Source organism: Stegostoma tigrinum, unplaced genomic scaffold (genome assembly GCF_030684315.1).
Source record: "Stegostoma tigrinum isolate sSteTig4 unplaced genomic scaffold, sSteTig4.hap1 scaffold_249, whole genome shotgun sequence".
Classification (NCBI taxonomy): Eukaryota; Metazoa; Chordata; class Chondrichthyes; order Orectolobiformes; family Stegostomatidae; genus Stegostoma; species Stegostoma tigrinum.
In genome coordinates, this window is record NW_026728182.1 from 113,291 (window position 1) to 132,838 (window position 19,548).

General features: G+C 43.5%; 1 protein-coding gene across 5 annotated transcripts; it reads right to left on the bottom strand.

Moving 5' to 3' along the window:
• Positions 1-315: 315 nt before the first annotated feature.
• LOC132208024 (gastrula zinc finger protein XlCGF8.2DB-like) lies at positions 316-12,490 on the bottom strand. Of its 5 annotated transcripts, none has more exons than XM_059643772.1 (2): positions 12,433-12,490; positions 316-6,724 (listed from the first exon to the last, which is right to left on the bottom strand). In XM_059643772.1, the coding sequence occupies exon 2, from the start codon at positions 6,370-6,372 to the stop codon at positions 5,578-5,580; it is 795 nt and encodes a 264-aa protein (XP_059499755.1). In that variant the 5' UTR covers positions 6,373-6,724; positions 12,433-12,490; the 3' UTR covers positions 316-5,577. The 5 variants fall into 5 exon arrangements, with proteins under 5 accessions (XP_059499755.1, XP_059499757.1, XP_059499758.1 ...); XM_059643774.1 differs by having other exon boundaries at positions 316-6,461; positions 12,433-12,486; XM_059643775.1 differs by having other exon boundaries at positions 316-6,461; positions 12,451-12,485.
• Between the last annotated feature and the right edge of the window lie 7,058 nt (positions 12,491-19,548).

The window sequence follows — 19,548 nt, forward strand, 5'->3', positions numbered from 1 at the left end:
CAAGGTCTTGGTGTCTGTCTGTTTAAACATTGCGCTGTGAAGACTTCAATCATCCATTTTAAGCAACAAGCACACAGTAACTGAACAGTCTTCACTTAAAAATACATTTCCTTCCTCATCTTTTAAGCTTGTTTATTTCTTTGTACCACTTAGTAGGAAGTCATACAACTGCACCAGAAACCTCTGGTCCTTCGAATCTTTTTAACCAATGGCTAAAAATGCAGTCCATAACATGAGAATTGGCAAAAGTTGTTGACACATAGAACAAAGAACATGTTGTGTGAGACTCAGCAAATAAATGAACATTTCTTAGACTGTAGCTGAAAAGAATTGGTTTATTGAGACAGATTTATTCACCATTTAACCGAGTGACTGGAGTCATACAGGCTGCTTAAAGATGAGGGAAACAACATCACTAAATTAATTTTGAATGTTAAATCCTGGAGCAAGTACCGAAAATGGGTTGCAATGTGAATGAGAAGAATACATTGGAACCTTGGGATTTTCTAAAGCAAATACCTTTTACTTCCTTGGACTGCAGTGGCGTCAGTGAAAAAACCCATTCGTCGCCTTATAAAGCAAGATTTGAACACTGACTGTGGGAGGCCAAGTTAGCTCAGTTGTTAGAACATACGCTGTTTAAGTGCAGGGTTGTGAATATGAGCCCAACTTTGAGCACGACCTGTTTAATTACTTGGTATTTCCCCTCTGCAAATTCCCTTCCTCCAGCTATTCTTGACAGGCTAACCCTTTCATCCCATGAATCAGCTTAGCGAATCTCTTTGTACTGCATTCAACACCAGTATATCCTTTCTTAAATACAAGCACCAAAACTGTAAATAATATACCAGTATGGCTTCACCAACATCCAATACAGTTGTTACAAGATGTCCTTATCCTCAAACACCAACACCTCGCAATTAAGGCCAAAATTCCATTTACTTTCTTCATAACTTCAGCAGTTTGGGACTTCAGACCCATCCTTGCCCTTTTCCATACAAATCCTGAATCGAAAAGTTATAATAACTGCCTGCAAAATGCCATCCCACTGAAACTTCAACCACTTGCTCAACTTTGTAACCGAAAGTCAAGTCCAGGACCTTCCCCTTCCTTGTTGCATCTTCTACTTAGTGGCTGAAAAAAATGCTGCCCTGGATGTATTTTTAAAATTCTGATAAATCCTTCACACGACGATGCCTACATTAATGTTGAGGAAGTTGAAAGCTCCTGCTACCTCAATCCTGCTATTTTTACACTTTCTCAAAATTTGCCTCCTTATTTATTTGTGGAGTTTTCAAAGACGCCGCCCCTCCTTATTGCTGTAATAGATTTCCTAAACAAAATAACAATATCTCCTCCTCCTTTACCAACTCCACTGCCTTGCATGAAGGCCCTATATCCTGGAATACTGAGCTGCTAACCGTGTCCAAGTGACAGCAATGTCTTTATGACCCCATTAATTTGTATCCTCAAATCATCCGCCTTATTCACCTGACTCCAAGCATTAAATACCATTCACCCTTAAACTCCCTTATACCTTAACCTGGCCTGTGACAATGCCTTCCAGACTCTCGTTTCTTCTCTTTTTGGCCCTTGTTATTATTTTGAACATTCTCTCTGGATTTCAGCCCACTGCTAAGTTATTTACAAGGCCCTCAACAGTACTGGAAACCCACCCCCACCTCCCACAAGGATGCAGGTCCCATTCCAGTTGAGGTGTAACTGCTGTGTGTAATTCTAGTCTTCCTGCTAAAGGAAGGGTGTTGTAAAACTTGAAAAGATTCAGAAAAGAAGTGTAATGGTTATTATTGTAATAGTGTACCATTAGTACACTAAGTTTCAAGCATTATGGGATGACCCTGTTCCCAATTGCTCATATGAACTGTACTGACTGTCATTGAGTGAAAAGTAAAAACCTAGGTTACTCACACTTGGAGGTGAGGATGGAGGAGTTAGGGCAGATGGACAGCCTTTCAAAATAAACTAGTCTGCTTTTGAGATGAAGACTCAATGCACAGTAGTTTTAATAAAAGGTTAACTTATATCGTTTTTTTTCTCCCAACTAGGTAACCAAACACGTGGTGTTTTCAAACATCATGAGAAACATGCCCAGATAACATGACGTGGACACAGATAATAGGAGCAACATAAAAAATTCCTACAGATTCTGGGGAACTCATTGGTGGTTATCCACAGTGGCTCAGCGGTTAGCACTGCTGGCTCACAATGCCAGGGACTCAGACTTGATTCCACCCTTGGGCAACTGAGTGTGTGGCTGTTGGCATGTTCTCCCTGTGGCTGCGTGGGTTTCCTCTGGGTGTTCTGGTTTCCTCCCATGTGTTGGTTAGGTGGATTCGCCAAGCTAAATTGCCCAGAGTGTTCAGGGATGTGTAGATTAGGTGGGTTACCAGGACATGTGTCTGAGTGGCATGCTCTGAGGTTTTCTGTGGAATTCTTGGGCCAAACAGCCTGTTTCCATATTGTCGGAATACTCTGAATTCTTTGAAAACCAGTCCTAATGAACTAGAAAATCCTTTTTCACAGTGTGCAGGTGGATTGTCTTTACCCACTGTGAATGTGTTGATATACAGCAATAAAACGTCATCATTTTCAAAACCTACCCTACCGTTACATATTTGTTATTGAGATTAATGCAAAAGGACGAATAAATTAAACACCATTTATTTCAATGCCAGAGGCCTAACAGCTAAGGCAGATGAACTCAGGGCAAGGTTGGAAACATGGAACTGGGTTATCATTGCAATTACAGAGACAAGGCTCAAGGATGGACAGGGCTGCCAGATTAATGTTCCAAGATATAGATCCGATAGAAAGTCAAAGCGGGAGGGGAAGCAAAGCAAGACAGGAGTGAAAAGCGGCATTTTTGAGCAAGGATAACATTATGGCTTTACTTAGGCAGGATATATCTGAGAACACATCCAGGGAAGTTATTTGGGTGGAACTTAGAAATAAGAAAAGGGATGATCACTTTATTGGGATTATACTATATGCCTCCCAATAGTCAGCAGGAATCTGACAAACAATTTTGAAAGAAGATCTCAGTTATCTGTAAGAATAACAGGGTGGTTATGGAATGGATTTTAGTTTTCCAAACAGATTGGGAATTCCATAGTGTAAAAGGCTTGAATGGAGAGGAATTTGCTGAGAGTGTACAGGAAAATGTTCTGATTCAGTATGCGATGTATCGACTCGAGAAAGAGCAAAACTTGACCTGCTCTTGGCAAATAAAGCAGGACAGGTGACTAGGGTATCAGTGGGGGAGGACTTTGGGGCCAGTGACCATAATACTATTAGTTTTAAAATAGTGATGGAACAGAGTAGACCGGGTCTGAAAGTTAAAGTTCTATATTGGAGGAAGGCCAATTTTAATGGTATTACGCAAGAGCTTTCAAAAGTTGATTGGGGCAGATATTTGCAGGTAAAATGGAAAGGTTCAGAAGTGGGAAGCCTTCAAAAAAAAAGATAATGAGTGTTCAGGGACAGTATGTTCCTGTTCGGGTGACGGACAATGCTGGTAGGTGTAGGGAATTCTGGATGACTAGAGAAATCAAGGTTTTGGTCAAGAAAAAGGAAGGAAGGGCATGCCAGGTATAGACAGCAGAGATTGAGTGAATCCTTATAAGAGTATAATGACAATGGTATACTTAAGAGGGAAATTAGGAGGGCAAAAAGGGGACATGAGGTAGCTTCGGCAAATAGTATTAAGGAAAATCCAGTGGGATTCTACAAATAGATTAAGAACAAAAGGATAACTAGGGAGAGAATAGGGCCCCTTAAAAAGCAGCAATGCCGCCTTTGTGTGGAATTGCAAGAAATGGGGAATATAATAAAACAAGTATTATGCATCAGTATTTACTACAGAAAAGGATATGGAAGATATAGACTGTGGGGAAATAAATAGCAACATCTTGAAAATTAGCCATATTTCAGAGGTAGTGATGCTGAATGGCTTAAAACGCATAAAAGTGGATAAATTCCTGGGACCTGATCAGGTGTATCCGAGAACTCGGCGGGAAACTAGGCAAGAGATTGTTGGGCCCCTTGCTGAGATATTTGTATCATCGATAGCCACAGATGAGGGATCAGAAGTTGGCTAATGTGATGCCACTATTTAAGAAAGATGGTAAGGAAAAGCCAGGAAACTATAGGCCAGTGAGCCTGATATTAGTGGTGGGCAAGTCGTTGCAGGGAATCCTGAGGGATAGTACTTGAAATATCTGGAAAGGGAAGGACTGATTCGGGACAGGCAACATGGCTGTGTGTGTAGGAAATCATGTCTCACTAACTTGATTTTTTTTGAAGAAGGAACAAAGAGGATTGATTAGGGCAAAGCAGTGGATGTGTTCTATATGGATGTCAGTAAGGCAGTTGACAAGGTTCCTCATGGTAGACTGATTAGCAAGGTCAGATCACATGGAATACAGAGAGAACCAGTCATTTGGATACAGATCTGACTTGAAGGTAGGAGACAGAGTGCTGGTGGAGGGTTGCTTTGTAGACTGGAGGTGTGTGACCAGTGGTGTGCCACAAGGATCAGAGCTGGGTCCACTCATTTCTGTCATTTATAAAGATGATTTGGATGTGAATGCAGGAGTTATAGTTACTAAGTACCAATCCTTGCAGCATACTGCAGGCCAAAGGCCTTTCCAAATGGCCAGCTCTCCCTGGATTCCATATGATCTCACCTTGTTAATCAGTCTACCATGCGGAATTTTACTTACTGAAATCCACATCGAAAACATCCACCAGTCTGCCATCAATTTTCTTTGTAACTTCTTCAAAAAAAACTCAATCAAGACATAATTTCCTATGGACAAAGACATGTTGACTATCCCCATTCAGTCCACGCTTTCCAAATACATGTAAATCCTATCCCTCAGACTTCCCTCCAACAACTTACCCATAACTGACATCAGGCTCACCAAGTTTATTGTTCCCTGGCTTTATGTTACCACCTTTCTTAAACAATGGCACTGGAATAGCCAACCTCCAGCCTAACAGCTCACCTATGACTGTCAATGGTGCAAATATCTGAGCAAGGGTCCCAATCGCAAGCCTAACTTCCCGCAAAGTTGGAGAATACACCTGAAGAAGTCCTGGGGATTTATCCACCTTTATGCTCTGTAAGGCATCCAGCACCACCTCCTCTATAATATGGAACTTTTCAAGATACACATTCATTTCTAAGTTCTCTAGCTTTCATATTCTTTTCCACAGTAAATACCGATGTAAAATACTTGTTTTGCATGTCATCCATCTTGTGCATTCCCATACATAGGCGGTCTTACTGTGCTTTTAAGGGGCATAATAGTGTCAAAATTGGCCTTAGTCCCATTGAAAACTTTAACTTTTAGACCAAGTCTATCCTTCTCCATAACTATTTTAAAACTAATACAACGATGATCATAGGCCCCAAAATATTTCTCCCACTGACCCCTCAATCACCTGCCCTACCTTATTTCCCAAGAGAAGATCAAGTTTTGAGCAGGGACTAATGACACCAGTACAAACAGCCCAAAGATCCAAGTTCAATCCTTGATTTAAAAGCAAAATCCTTCAAATGTGGTTGTGGTGAACTTGCTGGTGTGTTAACAGTTGGGATGATTGAGTGAATCCCTTTCCACACATAGAACAAGTGAATGGTCTGGCCCCAGAGTGAACTCGCTGGTGTCTCAGCAGGTTGGTTGAGTGAGCAAATCCCTTCCCACATTCGGAACATGTGAACGGTTTCTCTCCAGTGTGAATTCGCTGATGTGTCAGCAGGTGAACTGTCTGAGTGAATGCTTTTCCACACTCCGAACAGGTGAATGGTCTCTCTCCGGTATGAAGTCGCTGATGTGTCAGCAGGTTGGATGAGTGAGTAAATCCCTTCCCACATGCAGAACAGGTGAACGATTTCTCTCTGGTGTGAACTTGCTGGTGTCGCAGCAGGTTGGTTGACGAAACGAATCCTTTCCCACAAATAAAGCAGATGAACAGTCTGTCCCCATTGTGAATTCGCTGATGTGTCAACAGGCTGGATGACAAAGCAAATTCTTTCCCACATACAGAGCAAGTGAATGGCCTCTCTCCTGTGTGAATTTGCTGGCGTTTCAGCAGGTGAGATGTCTGCGCAAATCCTTTCCCACACACAGAGCAGGAAAACGGTCTCTCCCCACTGTGAACTTGTTGGTGTTTCAGCAGGTTGTTTGACTGAGTGAATCCCAGCCCACAATCAGAGCAAATGAACGGTTTCTCCCCAGTGTGACTGCGTTGGTGCATTTCCAGCTGGGATGGGTAAATAAATCCTTTCCCAAAATCCCCACATTTCCACAGTCTCTCCCCAGTGTGACTGCGCTGGTGTTTGGACATTTCAGATGAATCTTCACAGACTCTTCGACACACAGACAATACGCATTTCTCCCTGGTGAACAGTGCTTCTTCCTTCAATGTTCAAAATCCTGAGATAATTAGGTTATGACAAACAGATTGAGTGTCAGATCTGGATGTGGGTTTGTTTGATTTCTCTGAATGCAATCAAAATTTCAAACAGAAAAGTAGAGAGAGAGAAACCAGAAGAATACACACAAAGATTGTGAAACTCTGAAATTAATCTGGTCAATTGTGGATCCAACACCGAGGGGCACTGCTGGATTATCAGTAAAACTGAACTGGTTCATTTAATGTCCTTCAGGGAAGGAAAACAGTCAGCGTTTGCCCAAAACTACAAAAAAAAGAGATAGAGTTTGGACAGACATGAAGGGCAGGCATTTTATACATCAGAAAATGAATCCAATTCCTGTTTTCTCCCCATACCCTCTGATGCTTCTGAAGGGCTGAGAATACACAGCAAAATACCTGAAATCTGAAATAAAAACAGAAAAAGATGGAGATACACAGCAGATCTGGCAGCATCTGAAATGGTGATAGATGCAGGAACCATTGCAATCTTGAAGAAGTGTTGAGATGATCATCCATTGCACCATAATATAGGTTACACACCGAGTGCCAGAAAACGGGCCTAGCTTCAATAGGTGCTTGATGACCAGCACTGATACAATGGGGACAGTGTGTTCAACAATTTTACCCGAGTGTCTGACCCCATTTAGTTCCGTGTTTCTCTCCTGTTCTCTTTTAGGAAACAGGCAGCAGCAAGTAGTGAAGAATGCAAATGATATTTTGCCCTTCATTGTGAGAGGATTCGAGTATAGGAAGAGGGATATCTTTCTATAAGGGCCTTGGTGAGACCACACCTGGAGTCGTGTGCACCTTTGTTCTCCTTTCCAAAGGAAGGATGGCCTGGCTACTGAATGATCATAAAGAAGGTTCACCAGACCAATTCCTGGGATCTCAGGTCTGATGCATGATGAGAGAGTTTTGATCTTGATTAATCCTTCTTTCTTTTAATCTTTCAGCCACCGACAACATCATGAACTAATTTCACGTCCCATTTGCTGATCTGAGTCTTTTACTGCTAAAGGTATACTTTGGTTCCCATTCCCCTGTCATACGAGTTTAAATCCTCACCAGTGGAACTAGCAAAAGCATCAACAAGAATATCTGTCCCAGCTCTGCCCAGGACAATTGTTCAAGCTTGTGCATGTCCCACCTTCCCCAGAAACAAACAGTCTCAAAGCCTCAGGAATCTAAACGCTTTAAGTTATATCTCCAGCCATGCACTCATCTCATCTGTCCTCTTATTCTCGCTTTCACAAGCACGTGCATTGTAGCAGCTCACACTGTTACTGGATTAGATCACGAAAGGTCCTGTGGGGGTCATAAAAGAGTCCTGTTGAGAAGGAACATTAGGGAATTTACTTGGGTTTCTGTAAACAGGCAGTTCAAAACACATAAGCATTTTAATAAGAGGCAGTTTTTAAAGGCCTGGTCCAGCCATAATCACAAGTTTGTTACTTAATTAAAAAGTAGAAGCAAAAGTCTGATCCTACAGCATTCTGAACTGTTTAGGTAATTGTAACCAGAAATGCAAACAACCAATTAACATGAAATGGTTAGCTGAATTCCTTGAGCGAATGTTTGTCAGCAATAAAAGCAGCTCACTGCATCATTATGGAAGGCAAAGCAATAAATGGTGTAAACACAACCTCTAAAAGACCAACAACATAGGAAGGGGCAAAGAAAGGTTATAAAGAGAGAAGTCAGGGCTGCAGAGAGATAAAACAATTGAAATGTAGATATGGCTAATTTGAATAAATTCTTACATGCAAAGATCAACGGAAGAGTGACAAAGATAGATTGCAAAATCCGAAGTGAAGACATGATTAGTGCCTTAGTTATTTGTGAAATCTAAACAAGTTTTGTTTAATGGCTTGGTAAAGCTCTAAAGTGACTGAATTTCATCCTCAGTGGAATTTGAATAGATGCTTTTAATTAAAACAAGAAAGTAATAATGGAAAGCGCTTAGAGTAGAAAATGAAACTTCAATTTAAAAATCATTTGCAGCATGCAAATCGTTGGGGTTGTAAACTGCAACAGCAAGTCAGAAACACTGTTTGTTTGGTCTCTTAAGCTGAAGTGAGAGAGGGATTTTTCCACAATTTTCAACTGTATTACAAAATTGTAGTTACTTTATATCAGAGTTGAGTTTAAAAGACTTTATCACAATTCCTAACAATCCACACTACAGTTAGTAGAGAATTTGGAAAAGTTCTCAGTGATAAGCTACTATTTTGTTTTTTGGCAAAAAACATGGTGCAGCTGGCAGTCTGAGGAGGAATATAACTGTCAAAAGCATTGTCAGGTCCCAAAGACAGATGAAGTCATTTTCTAGCTAACCTCAGGAAATTATAGGAGGGTTTAAGGCTGAACATAGTATTGTCCATGATTGTTTGCTTACTGGATTGGATATATTGATTTGGGGTGTGTGGCTAACAATGACAACAATATTGCATGTAAATAACACCTAGCAAAAGGAATAAAAATATTACAATCAGCCAGGGAAAGTTTGAGTGTCATTGCCCACTCTTCCAATCTGAGCTGTATTTAAGAGGGGAATTAGGCCTCACGTGAAAGCCAGGTTTGGAGTGGACTCTAGCCTCTCCCACACATGCGGTAACAGAGCTCTGAATAAAGGTCGCTTGTACAACTGAACACAACACAAAACTCCTCCCTACCACAATGTGGCAATGGGTGTAAGCTTGACAATACTACATTTGAGATCTTGTATTTTAATGTATCTCTTATCTTCCTATCTTCAGCTTTCAGGTCCTCCTATGTCACTGGTACAATCGGATGTTCACCCTCCCACTCCAGAATGTCCTGAAGCTGCTCCATGTCATCGCTGATCCTGGCACCAGGGAGGCAACATACCATCCCGGATTCATGTCTCTCTGTGCCCCTTACTATTGAATCCCCTGTCTCTACAGTCATATTCATCATTTTCCTCCCCTTCTCTGCAGCAGAGTCACTCCAAGTGCCATGAACTTGACTGATGCTGCTTCCCGATTGGCCACCCCACCACCACCAGCCCTCCCCCGACCAAACAGTACCCAAAACAGTATATTTGTTTGAGGACGATGACCACGAGGGACTCGAGCACTTCATTTCTGAGCCTTTTACTTGTCTGATGGCCACCCATTCCCTTGCTGTCTGTGTAATCTTCACCTGCTTGTGACCAATCTGTTGAGAATGCTACCACAACCTTCTCAGTATCATGAATGCTCCATACTGACTGCACCCACAGCTCCAGCTCTGAAAAACAGCTAACCAGTAGCTGCAGACGGATACACTTCCTGCACAAATAGCCAACAGGGACACTGGTAATATCCCGGAGTTTAACGCGGAAAAGTGTGAGGTGATTCACTTTGGAAGGAGTGACAGGAATACAGAGTACTGGGCTAATGGTAAGATTCTTGGTAGTGTGGATGAGCAAAGAGATCTCAGGATCCGTGTGCATAGATCCCTGAAAGTTTCCACCCAGGTTGATAGGGTTGTTAAGAAGGTGGATGGTGTGTGAGGTTTTATTGGTAGAGGGATTGAGTTTCAGAGCCATGAAGTCATGTTGCAGCTGTACACAACGCTGGTGCGGCCACACTTGGAGCTCTGGTCGCCACATTATAGGAAGGACGTGGAAGCATTGGAAAGGGTGCACTGGAGATTTACCTGGATGTTCCCTGGTATTGAGGGAAGGTCTTTTGAGGAAAAGTTGAGGGACTTGAGGCTGTTTTCGTTAGAAGAAGGTTAAGAGGTGACCTAATAGAGACATACAAGCTGATATGAGGAGTAGATAGGGCGGACACTGAGATCCTTCTTCCTCGGATGGAGGTGGCTAGCACGAGGGGCCATAGCTTTAAATTGAGGGGTGATAGTTGTAGGACAGATGTCAGAGGTAGGCTCTTTACTCAGAGTAGTAAGGGCGTGAAATGCCCTGCCTGCAACAGTAGTAGACTCGCCAAGTTTAAGGGCATTTAAGTGGTCATTGGATAAACATATGGATGATAATGGAATAGTGTGGGTTAAATGGGCTTCAGTTTGATTTCCCAGGTCGACACAACATCAAGGGTCTATGTTCTATTGTGCTAGACAAGGACGCCACAGACCTGAGGGCTTCTGTTGTGACTTCTCTCCAGATTAAGCCAGTTTCCGCCTTAAAGAGAATTTAATGAAGCTAGGTCCTTCCCCTTCATTTCAAACATTACTATTATAAAATCAAAAGTCGCTAACTTTATATAAGCTAATATATACTTTAAAAACTGTAAGAAAATTCTTTACAGTATCAATTATCAATTGACTGTTTCCGTTAGGACGGTGAGACTTTCTGAACTGCCCAAACTGAGACTGAGCATCACACTCAATCTTTCAGTTTCACTTTCTTTCTGTTTCACCCAACTCCAAAGCACTCTCATTGAGCCAAGCAGCACTCACAGTGCAGCCTTTTCATTTTCATTGTCTGCTCACACCCACTCTGATCTCAGCCTCCCATACTGTTTCAATTCAGCTCAATGGGAGCTCAGGGAACAGCATCTTCACGTTAAATGCAGTAATTTATAACCCTCAGGACTCAACACAGACTTCAGCAGTTTCAGGATCAAAAGAGTTGTCAGGATCTGGAAGATTCCACTTGAAGGGGTGCTGGAATTTGTGCCCATAAGGAATTTTAAAAGGAAGTTTGCAGATATTCAAGAATGAAGAATATATAGATTAAAATCATGAAGTGGGCGATTGGGACTAAATATGACAGTTCTTTCAAGGAGACGAGGTGTTGTTTGGACAAATCTGCCCCTCTCAGGCCAATATCTCCTTTCTCAGCTGCAGGGTATAGAACTCAACACTTATCCCAGGGGTGATCAAACCAAAAATTTGAATATTCTGCTTTCAAGTTACAACCTTCCCAGGAATATTCTCCCATGGATAGAATGGTTAAACCTCTTCCCTTTCGCATTTAAGTGTCAATGATACTCAGATCCTGATCAGTCTGCTTAATGGAGAACTTGCATTGGGATCCTGGTCTGCAAATTATTCTCAATTAATACCCTGTAAAACAAATCCATAAGAGACAAATAACTGTCAGCCCTGGATAGAAATCCAAAAAACACCACAAGATTGTTTGGAAAAGGCAAACATTTCTCTTGGTTTCCGTTAGTTATGTATAAATCCTCCTGTTCAAATCACCCTGCTCCCCGACACAGAAAGATGCAGAGGGAAAATACACCCATTATTAGAGACGGAGGAAGTCAGATATTAATAAATTTGACCAGGGAGCACGAGGGGACTCAGAGCACGTTCAGTGATTTGATCCCAATCATATGAACACTGGACAAACGGATATGCTTTAATAGATCATAATATTTAAAGCAGGACTTCCGAAAGTGAGAGTGCAACAGGTAACATGAAGTTCTGAGCAAGGGTTAGCGGATCCGAAACGCTATTTTTTTAATTCACAGATGCTGCCAAACCTACTGAGCTTTTCCACCAACTCTGTTGTTGAACATGCAGTTCTGAACGCGTTTTCGGCATTTCTCCTCCACTATGTATCTAACGTGTAACTGCAGCAATTTATACTGCCTGAAGCCAGTACTCTGCCAGTGTCAAAAGTCCTTCCCAGGAAATAGACGCCACGTCTCAGTCTGGGGAAGAAGTCCAGAGAGAAAAAAAAACACATTTCGCTTCTATATACCCCCCCCCCAAAAGAAAGGCTGCGCTTGCGTTCCACTGCAGGTTGCCACCTATAAATATGGCGATCCGGCATGAGTCCCGAAGATCATTGCCCCTAATAAAGATGGTGGCAATCACCTCTGCCGATCGCAGCCTCAGGTCCGCAGCAATTCTTCCGTTTGCTGCAAAACACGGGGCCGGCATGTTAAAATGTATGTTTTCTGACATGCGTCGACCGCAATTAAAACCTCTCAGTCAATACCGAAACTATTTCCCTCCCGGTTTTTGCTCCTTTCCTTTTTATCCCGTGTACTGTACCTTCCGAAAGCAGCTAACCTTCAGTCGCAGAGATTTTGCGCCCCCGAACAAGGGCGATCACGTGATTTTCACACAGACAAACATCTCACTCGCTCTGATTGGTTGGAGGGTAGGCCGCTTCCATTGGGTCCTCCAAGCCCCGCCCCGTGCTCCGATTGAACCAAAGCTGACATCGCTCACAGGGAGACAGCAATAGCTGCAGGTGCTGGAGTCAAGGATGACACAGTGTGAAGCTGGAGGGACACAGCGAGCCAGGCACCATCAGAGGAGCAGGAAAGTTGATGGTTCAGGACCCTTCTTCAGAAATGGGGGAGGGGACGGGAACTGAAACATAAACAGAGTGGGGGCTGGGGAAGGTAGGTGGGAAGGTGATAGGTGAGTGCAGGTAGTCAGTGGTGAAGATTTTTCCTGCTGTTCATCAGCTGTGTGAGTGATGGTGAGTGTTCATCCCGAGATGAGGGAAAAAATGGGCCACTCCTGATTCTCCTAATGTAAGGCAAAACAACAGCTTGTATTTTATGGAAACTTTTACTCTGTCATTCTCCTCGATGTTTTGGCTGTTTCGGAGACATGGATAGAGCAGGGTCAGGAATGGATGTTGTAAGCTCCAGGGTTTAGATCTTTCATTAAGGACAGGGAAGGTGGTAAAAGAGGGGGAGGTGTGGCTTTGTTAGCCAAGGGCAGTACAACGGTGGCTGAAAGAACTCTTGATGAGGACTCGTCTACTGAGGTGTTATGGGCTGAGGTCAGAAACAGGAGAGGAGAGGTCACACTGCTGGGAGTTTTTTATAGGCCCCTGGAAAGTTCCAGGGATGTGGAGGAGAGGATTGGCAAAACTATTCTGAGCAGGAGTGAAAATAACAGGGAGATTAGCTATGGCAGACATTAACTTCCCTAACATTGACTGGAAATGCGATAACTCTAGTATGTTGGATGCATCAGTTTTTGTCCAATGTGTGCAGGAGGGTTTCCTGACTCAGTATGTTGAAGGGCCGACAAGAGGGGAGGCCACACTGGATCTGGTACTTGGTAATGAACCAGGCCAGGTGTTTGATTTAGTGGTAGGTGAGCACTTTGGACAGAGTGACCATAATTCGGTTATGTTTACTTTAGCAATGGAAAGGGTTAGGAATATGCTCCAGGGCAAGAGTTATAGATGGGGGAAGGGCAATTATAATGCGATTAGGCAAGACTTAGGAGGCAGAGAATGGGTTAGCAAAATGCAAGGGATGGAGACAATCGAAATGTGGAGCAGGTTTAAGGAACAGATATTGCTGTCCTTGATAGGTATGTACCTGTCAGGCAGGGAGGAAGCGATTGAGGTAAGGGAGCTGTGGTTTATGAAAAAAATTGTATCTCTTGTTAGGCAGAAGAGGGAGGCTTATGTGACGATGAGACAAGATGGTTCAGATGAGGCGATGGAGAGTTACAGATTAGCTAGGAAGGATTTAAAGAGAGAGAGAGAGTTAAGAAGAGCAAGGAAGGGACAAGAGCAGACATTGGCAGGTAGAATAAAGGAGAACCCTAAAGCGTTCTATAGGTGTGTGACGAATAAGATGATGTCTCGGGTAGATATAGGGCCAGTCAAAGACAGAAGTGGGAAGTTGTGGAGATTGGAGAGGTACTAAATGATTATTTCTCATCTGTTTTCACTGAGGAACAGGAGAATATTGTAGAGGAGATGACTGAGTTATGGGCTACTAGAATTGAAAGGATTAAGGTTAGTAAGGAGGAGGTGTGATCAATTCTAGAAGGTATGAATTAGATAAATCCCCTGGGCCAGATGGGATTTTTCCGAGGATTGTCTGGGAAGCTAGGGAGGTGGTAGCGGAGCATTTGGCCTTGATCTTTGAGTCCTCATTGTCTACAGGTTCAGTACCAGAGGTCTGGAGGATTGCAAATGTTGTGCCCTTGTTCAAGAAGGGCAGTGGGGCTGACCCAGGTAATTATAGGCCTGTGAGCCTTACATCAGTTGCAGGAAACATTTTGGGAAGGATGAGAAGAGATAGGATTTATAGTCATCTAGCAAGCAACAATTTGATTGGAGATAGTCAGCATGGATTCGTCAAGGGCAGGTTGTGTCTCACAAACCTCATTGAGTTTTTTGAGAAGGTGACCAAGCATGTGGATGAGGGAAGGGCAGTTGACATGGTGTACATGGACTTCAGTAAAGCCTTTGATAAGGTTCCACATGGTAGGCTATTGAAGAGAATACAGAGACACAGGATTGAGGGAGAAATAGCAGTTTGGATTAGAAACTGGCTTTCTGTAAGAAGACAACGAGTGGTGATTGATGGAAAATATTCAGCCTGGAGTCCAGTTACTAGTGGTGTGCCTCAAGGATTTGTTTTGGGACCACTGCTGTTTGTCATTTTTATAAATGACTTGGATGCAGGCATAGGTGGATGGGTTAGTAAATTTGCAGATGACACTAAAGTCGGTGGAGTGGTGGACAGTGTGGAAGAATGTTGCAGGTTGCAGGGAGACTTGGATAAACTGCAGAATTGGGCTGGAAGTTGGAAAATGGAGTTTAATATGGATTAAATGTGAGGTGATTCACTTTGGGAAGAATAATAGGAAGGCAGAAATGGAAAGATTGTTGGTAGTGTGGATGTGCAGAGGGATCTTGGTGCCCATGTACATCGATCCCTGAAAGTTGCCACCCAGGTTGATACTGCTGTTAAGAAGGCTTACGGTGTGTTAGGTTTTATTGGGAGAGGGACTGGGTTCTGGAGCCATGATGTCATGCTGCAACTGTAGAAAATGCTAGTGTGGCCTCATTTGGAATATTGCGTGCAGTTCTGGTTGCCCCATTACAGGAAGGATGTGGAATCATTGGAAAAGGTGCAGAGGAGATTTACCAGGATGTTGCCTGGTCTGGAGAATAGGCCCTATGAAGAAAAGCTGAGGGACTTGGGTCTGTTCTCAATGGAGAGAAGGAAGCTAAGAGGGGATTTAATAGAGACATACAAGATGTTCAGAGGATTAAATAGGGTGGACAGTGAGAGCCTTTTTCCGAGGATGATGACGTCAGCTTGTACAAGGGGACATAGCTACCAATTGACGGGTGGTAGATTTAAGACAGATGTCAGAGGCAGGTTCTTTACTCAGAGAGTGGTAAGGGTATGGAACGCCCTGCCTGCCAGTGTCGTTAACTCAGCCACATTAGGGGCATTTAAACAGTCCTTGGATAAGCATATGGATAATGATGGGATAGTGTAGGGCGAGGGGCTTAGATAGGTTCAGAGGTCGGCGCAACGTCAAGGGCCGAAAGGTCTGTTCTGTGCTGTATTGTTCTACGTTCTATGTTCTAGGTGCTTCACAGATGAGCAAAACATCGATTAAAGATAATGATTTTTATGATGTATCATAAAGAATGAGAGAGAGAGGTTTAGGGAGGAAATTCCATAGTTTGGGTTGTCAGCAGCTCCATTCCTGGAGGGTTGTAAGTCGGGTGGGTCAGAAAAACGTCTGGGAAGGGGAATTGCAGGAGTGAAAAAAACACATATGGCCTTAAGGATGGCAAAGATTTCAGAGACTGTCATTAGAGAGTACGGTTGTCTCATGGAGCTTAAGGCATGGCACTGCACTCAATCCATTGCAAGTCATGACCGCAGAGGTACAGAAGATTTCTGCTGCCTTAATCAGGCTGACCAATATTTGTATCAATGGGCTTGTAAAATGTCAGTAATCTCCTCTACCTCAGAGTCAAGGTGTTGATGGGATGCTGCTACAGAAGAGGAGACAGGAAGCAAGGAATGTCACACAAAGATCTCTCCTCTTCTCACTATTTTCACTGCAAAACCAAGGGAGCACCTAACATATCACCTCTATCTCCCGTCACAACACTTTGCCCCACAATAACTGTGTCTGCCCCTGCACAAGTAGAAGTGGGAGTCTTTTCCAGGACCATGTGGTACCCTGAAACTCTGAGCGAAGACCAAAAGCATCTGAGCGGTGAGAGCAAAGATTTGAGAAGACTGTCTGCACCTTTGCTGAAACTTATAGGGTCACTAGGTCAAAGCAATAGGCAGCATGCGGAATACAAACTGGAATTGATTAAGTGTGCGTCTGTACAAATTTGGACAGGCCGGGGGTGTGGGACACTTGACAAAATTTTCAGTTTCCTTTTTGAATAGTCCCCTGAAATGCCTTTTTGGAACCACTTCTAACCCTTATCCATGCTCCGATCTGGAGGGCCAGGTCACTCTTGCTCTGGTTTCATCCTGCAATTTTATGAAGTCAGCAACAAGATGAGTTTCAGCATTGAATTTGAAGATTATTAAAAGCTAACATTGATTGCCATTAGAATGTTTTGATTTTGATTTATGTTGTCTTGTGTACCGAAGTACAGTGAAGTGTTTTTGAGAGCGGCACAGGCAGATCATAGCAAACAATGATTTACAGATCAAAGTGTGCTTAGACAGAGCAAGGCATGCAAGGTTATGCCTGCACAGGAGGTGTGCAAAGCAAGATCAACACTATTTGGAGTGACAGAGTCCATTCATCAGTCTAATAATGGCAGAGAAGAAGCTGTTCTTCAACCCCTTGATAGAACATAGAACATTACAGCACAGTACAGGCCCTTCGGCCCTCGATGTTGTGCCGACCTGTCATACTGATCTCAAGCCCATCTAACCTACACTATTTCATTTATGTCCATATGCTTATCCAATGACGACTTAAATGTACCTAAAGTTGGCGAATCTACTACCGTTGCAGGCAAAGCGTTCCATTCCCTTACTACTCTCTGAGTAAAGAAACTACCTCTGACAGCTGTCCTTATCTTTCACCCCTCAATTTAAAGCTATGCCCCCTCATGCTCGCCGTCACCATCCTCGGAAAAAGGCTCTCCCTATCCACCCGATCTAACCCTCTGATTATTTTATATGTTTCAAGTAAGTCACCTCTCAACCTTCTTCTCTAATGAAAACAGCCTCAAGTCCCTCAGCCTTTCCTCATGAGACCTTCCCTCTATACCAGGCAACATCCTAGTAAATCTCCTCCGCACCCTTTCCAAAGCTTCCACATCCTTCTTGTAATGCGGTGACCAGAACAGTACACAATACTCCAAGTGCGGCCGCACCAGAGTTTTGTACAGCTTCACCATAACCGCTTGGTTCCGGAACTCGATCCCTCTATTAATAAAAGCTAAAAACACTGTATGCCTTCTTAACAGCCCTGTCAACCTGGGTGGCAACTTTCAAGGATCTGTGTACATGGACACCGAGATCTCTCTGTCCATCTACACTACCAAGAGTCTTACCATTAGCCCAGTACTTTGCCTTCCGGTTACTCCAAAGTGCATCACCTCACACTTGTCTGCATTAAACTCCATTTGCCACCTCTCAGCCCAGCTCTGCAGCTTATCTGTGTCTCTCTGCAACCTACAGCATCCTTCGTCACTATCCACAACTCGACCAACCTTCGTGTCGTCTGCAAATTTACTAACCCATCCATCTATGCCCTCATCCAAGTCATTTCCAAAAATGACAAACAACAGTGGACCCAACACCGACCCTTGCGGTACACCATGGGTGTGTTCTATCTTCTGCCTCATGGAAGAAGTTGGATGAGAGCATTACCGAGATGGGACGAGTCATTGATGATGTTGGCAGCCTTTCTGTGGCAACGAGACGTGTAAATGAAGTCCATGGAAAGGAGGCTGTTGCCGTTGTGGCCTTCTCTATACTGGGGAAACCAAGCAGAGGCTTGAAGACTGCTTTTCAGAACACCTACGCTTGGTTCGCACAAAACAACTGCACCTTCCAGTTGTGAACCATTTTAACTCACCCTCCCATTCCTCAGACGACATATCCATCCTGGGCCTCCTGCAGTGCCACAACGATGCCACTCGAAGGTTGCAGGAACAGCAACTCATATTCTGCCTGGGAACCCTGCAGCCCAATGATGTCAATGTGGATTTCACAAGCTTCAAAATCTCCCCTCCCCCCACTGCATCCCAAAGCCAGCCCAGCTTGTCCCTGCCTCCCTAACCTGTCCTTCCTCCCACCTATCCCCTCCTCCCACCTCAAACCCCACCCCCATCTCCGAACTACTAACCTCATCCTGCCCCCTTGCCCTGTCCATCCTCCCTGGACTGACTTATCTCCTCCCTATCTCCCCACCTATACTCACCTTTACAGGCTCCATCCCCGCCTCTTTGACCTGTCTCCTCTCCACCTATCATCTCCTCTATCCATCTTCAATCCGCCTCCCCCTCTCTCCCTATTTATTTCAGAACTCCCTTTCCCTCCCCCATTTCTGAAGAAGGGTCTAGGCCCGAAATGTCAGCTTTCCTGCTCCTATGATGCTGCTTGGCCTGCTGTGTTCATCCAGCTCTACACCTGTTATTCTCTGGATAAGAGTTTGGCTTCTGTGATGATCTGTGCTGTGCACACAACTTTCTGTAGTTTCTTATGCCCTTGGGCTGAGCAGTTGTTGCACCAGGCCATTATGCACCCGATAGGATGCTTTGTATGGTGCATCTGTAAAGGTTGGTGAGGTCCTTATGGACATGCAGTACAGTAGATAAACAAAACATTAAAAAAAGTTTAAAAAGATGCCAAGTTAGACATTTTGGGATTTTAAGTCGGATTTGAAACTGTTTTGTGCAGCTAACAGTTAAGGAAAGCTCTTGCAGTTCTTTTGTCAGTGAATAGAGAAATGCTGGTGAAATAAAAGATTATATATGTAGTAGCCCTGAGTTAAGAGGAAAACAGAACAAGCATGAATATGCAGAAGATCACGAGGTTGACTAAGGTCAGTGTTGCTTATATGAACTGTTACTGGGCACAGTGGGGAGTTAATCAGATAAGAACAAGGATAAAGTAAGACCATAAGACATAGGAGTGGAAATAAGGCCATTCGGCCCATCAAGTCCACTCCGCCATTTAAATCATGGCTGATGGACATTTCAACACCACTTCCCTGCACTCTCCCCGTAGCCCTTGATTCCTTTCGAGATCAAGAATTAGTTGATCTCTGCCTTGAAGGCCTCCAACGTCCCGGCCTCCACTGCACTCTGCAGCAATGAATTCCACAAGCCCACCACACTCTGGCTGAAGAAATGTCGTCTCATTTCAGTTTTAAATTTACCCCCTCTAATTTTAAGGC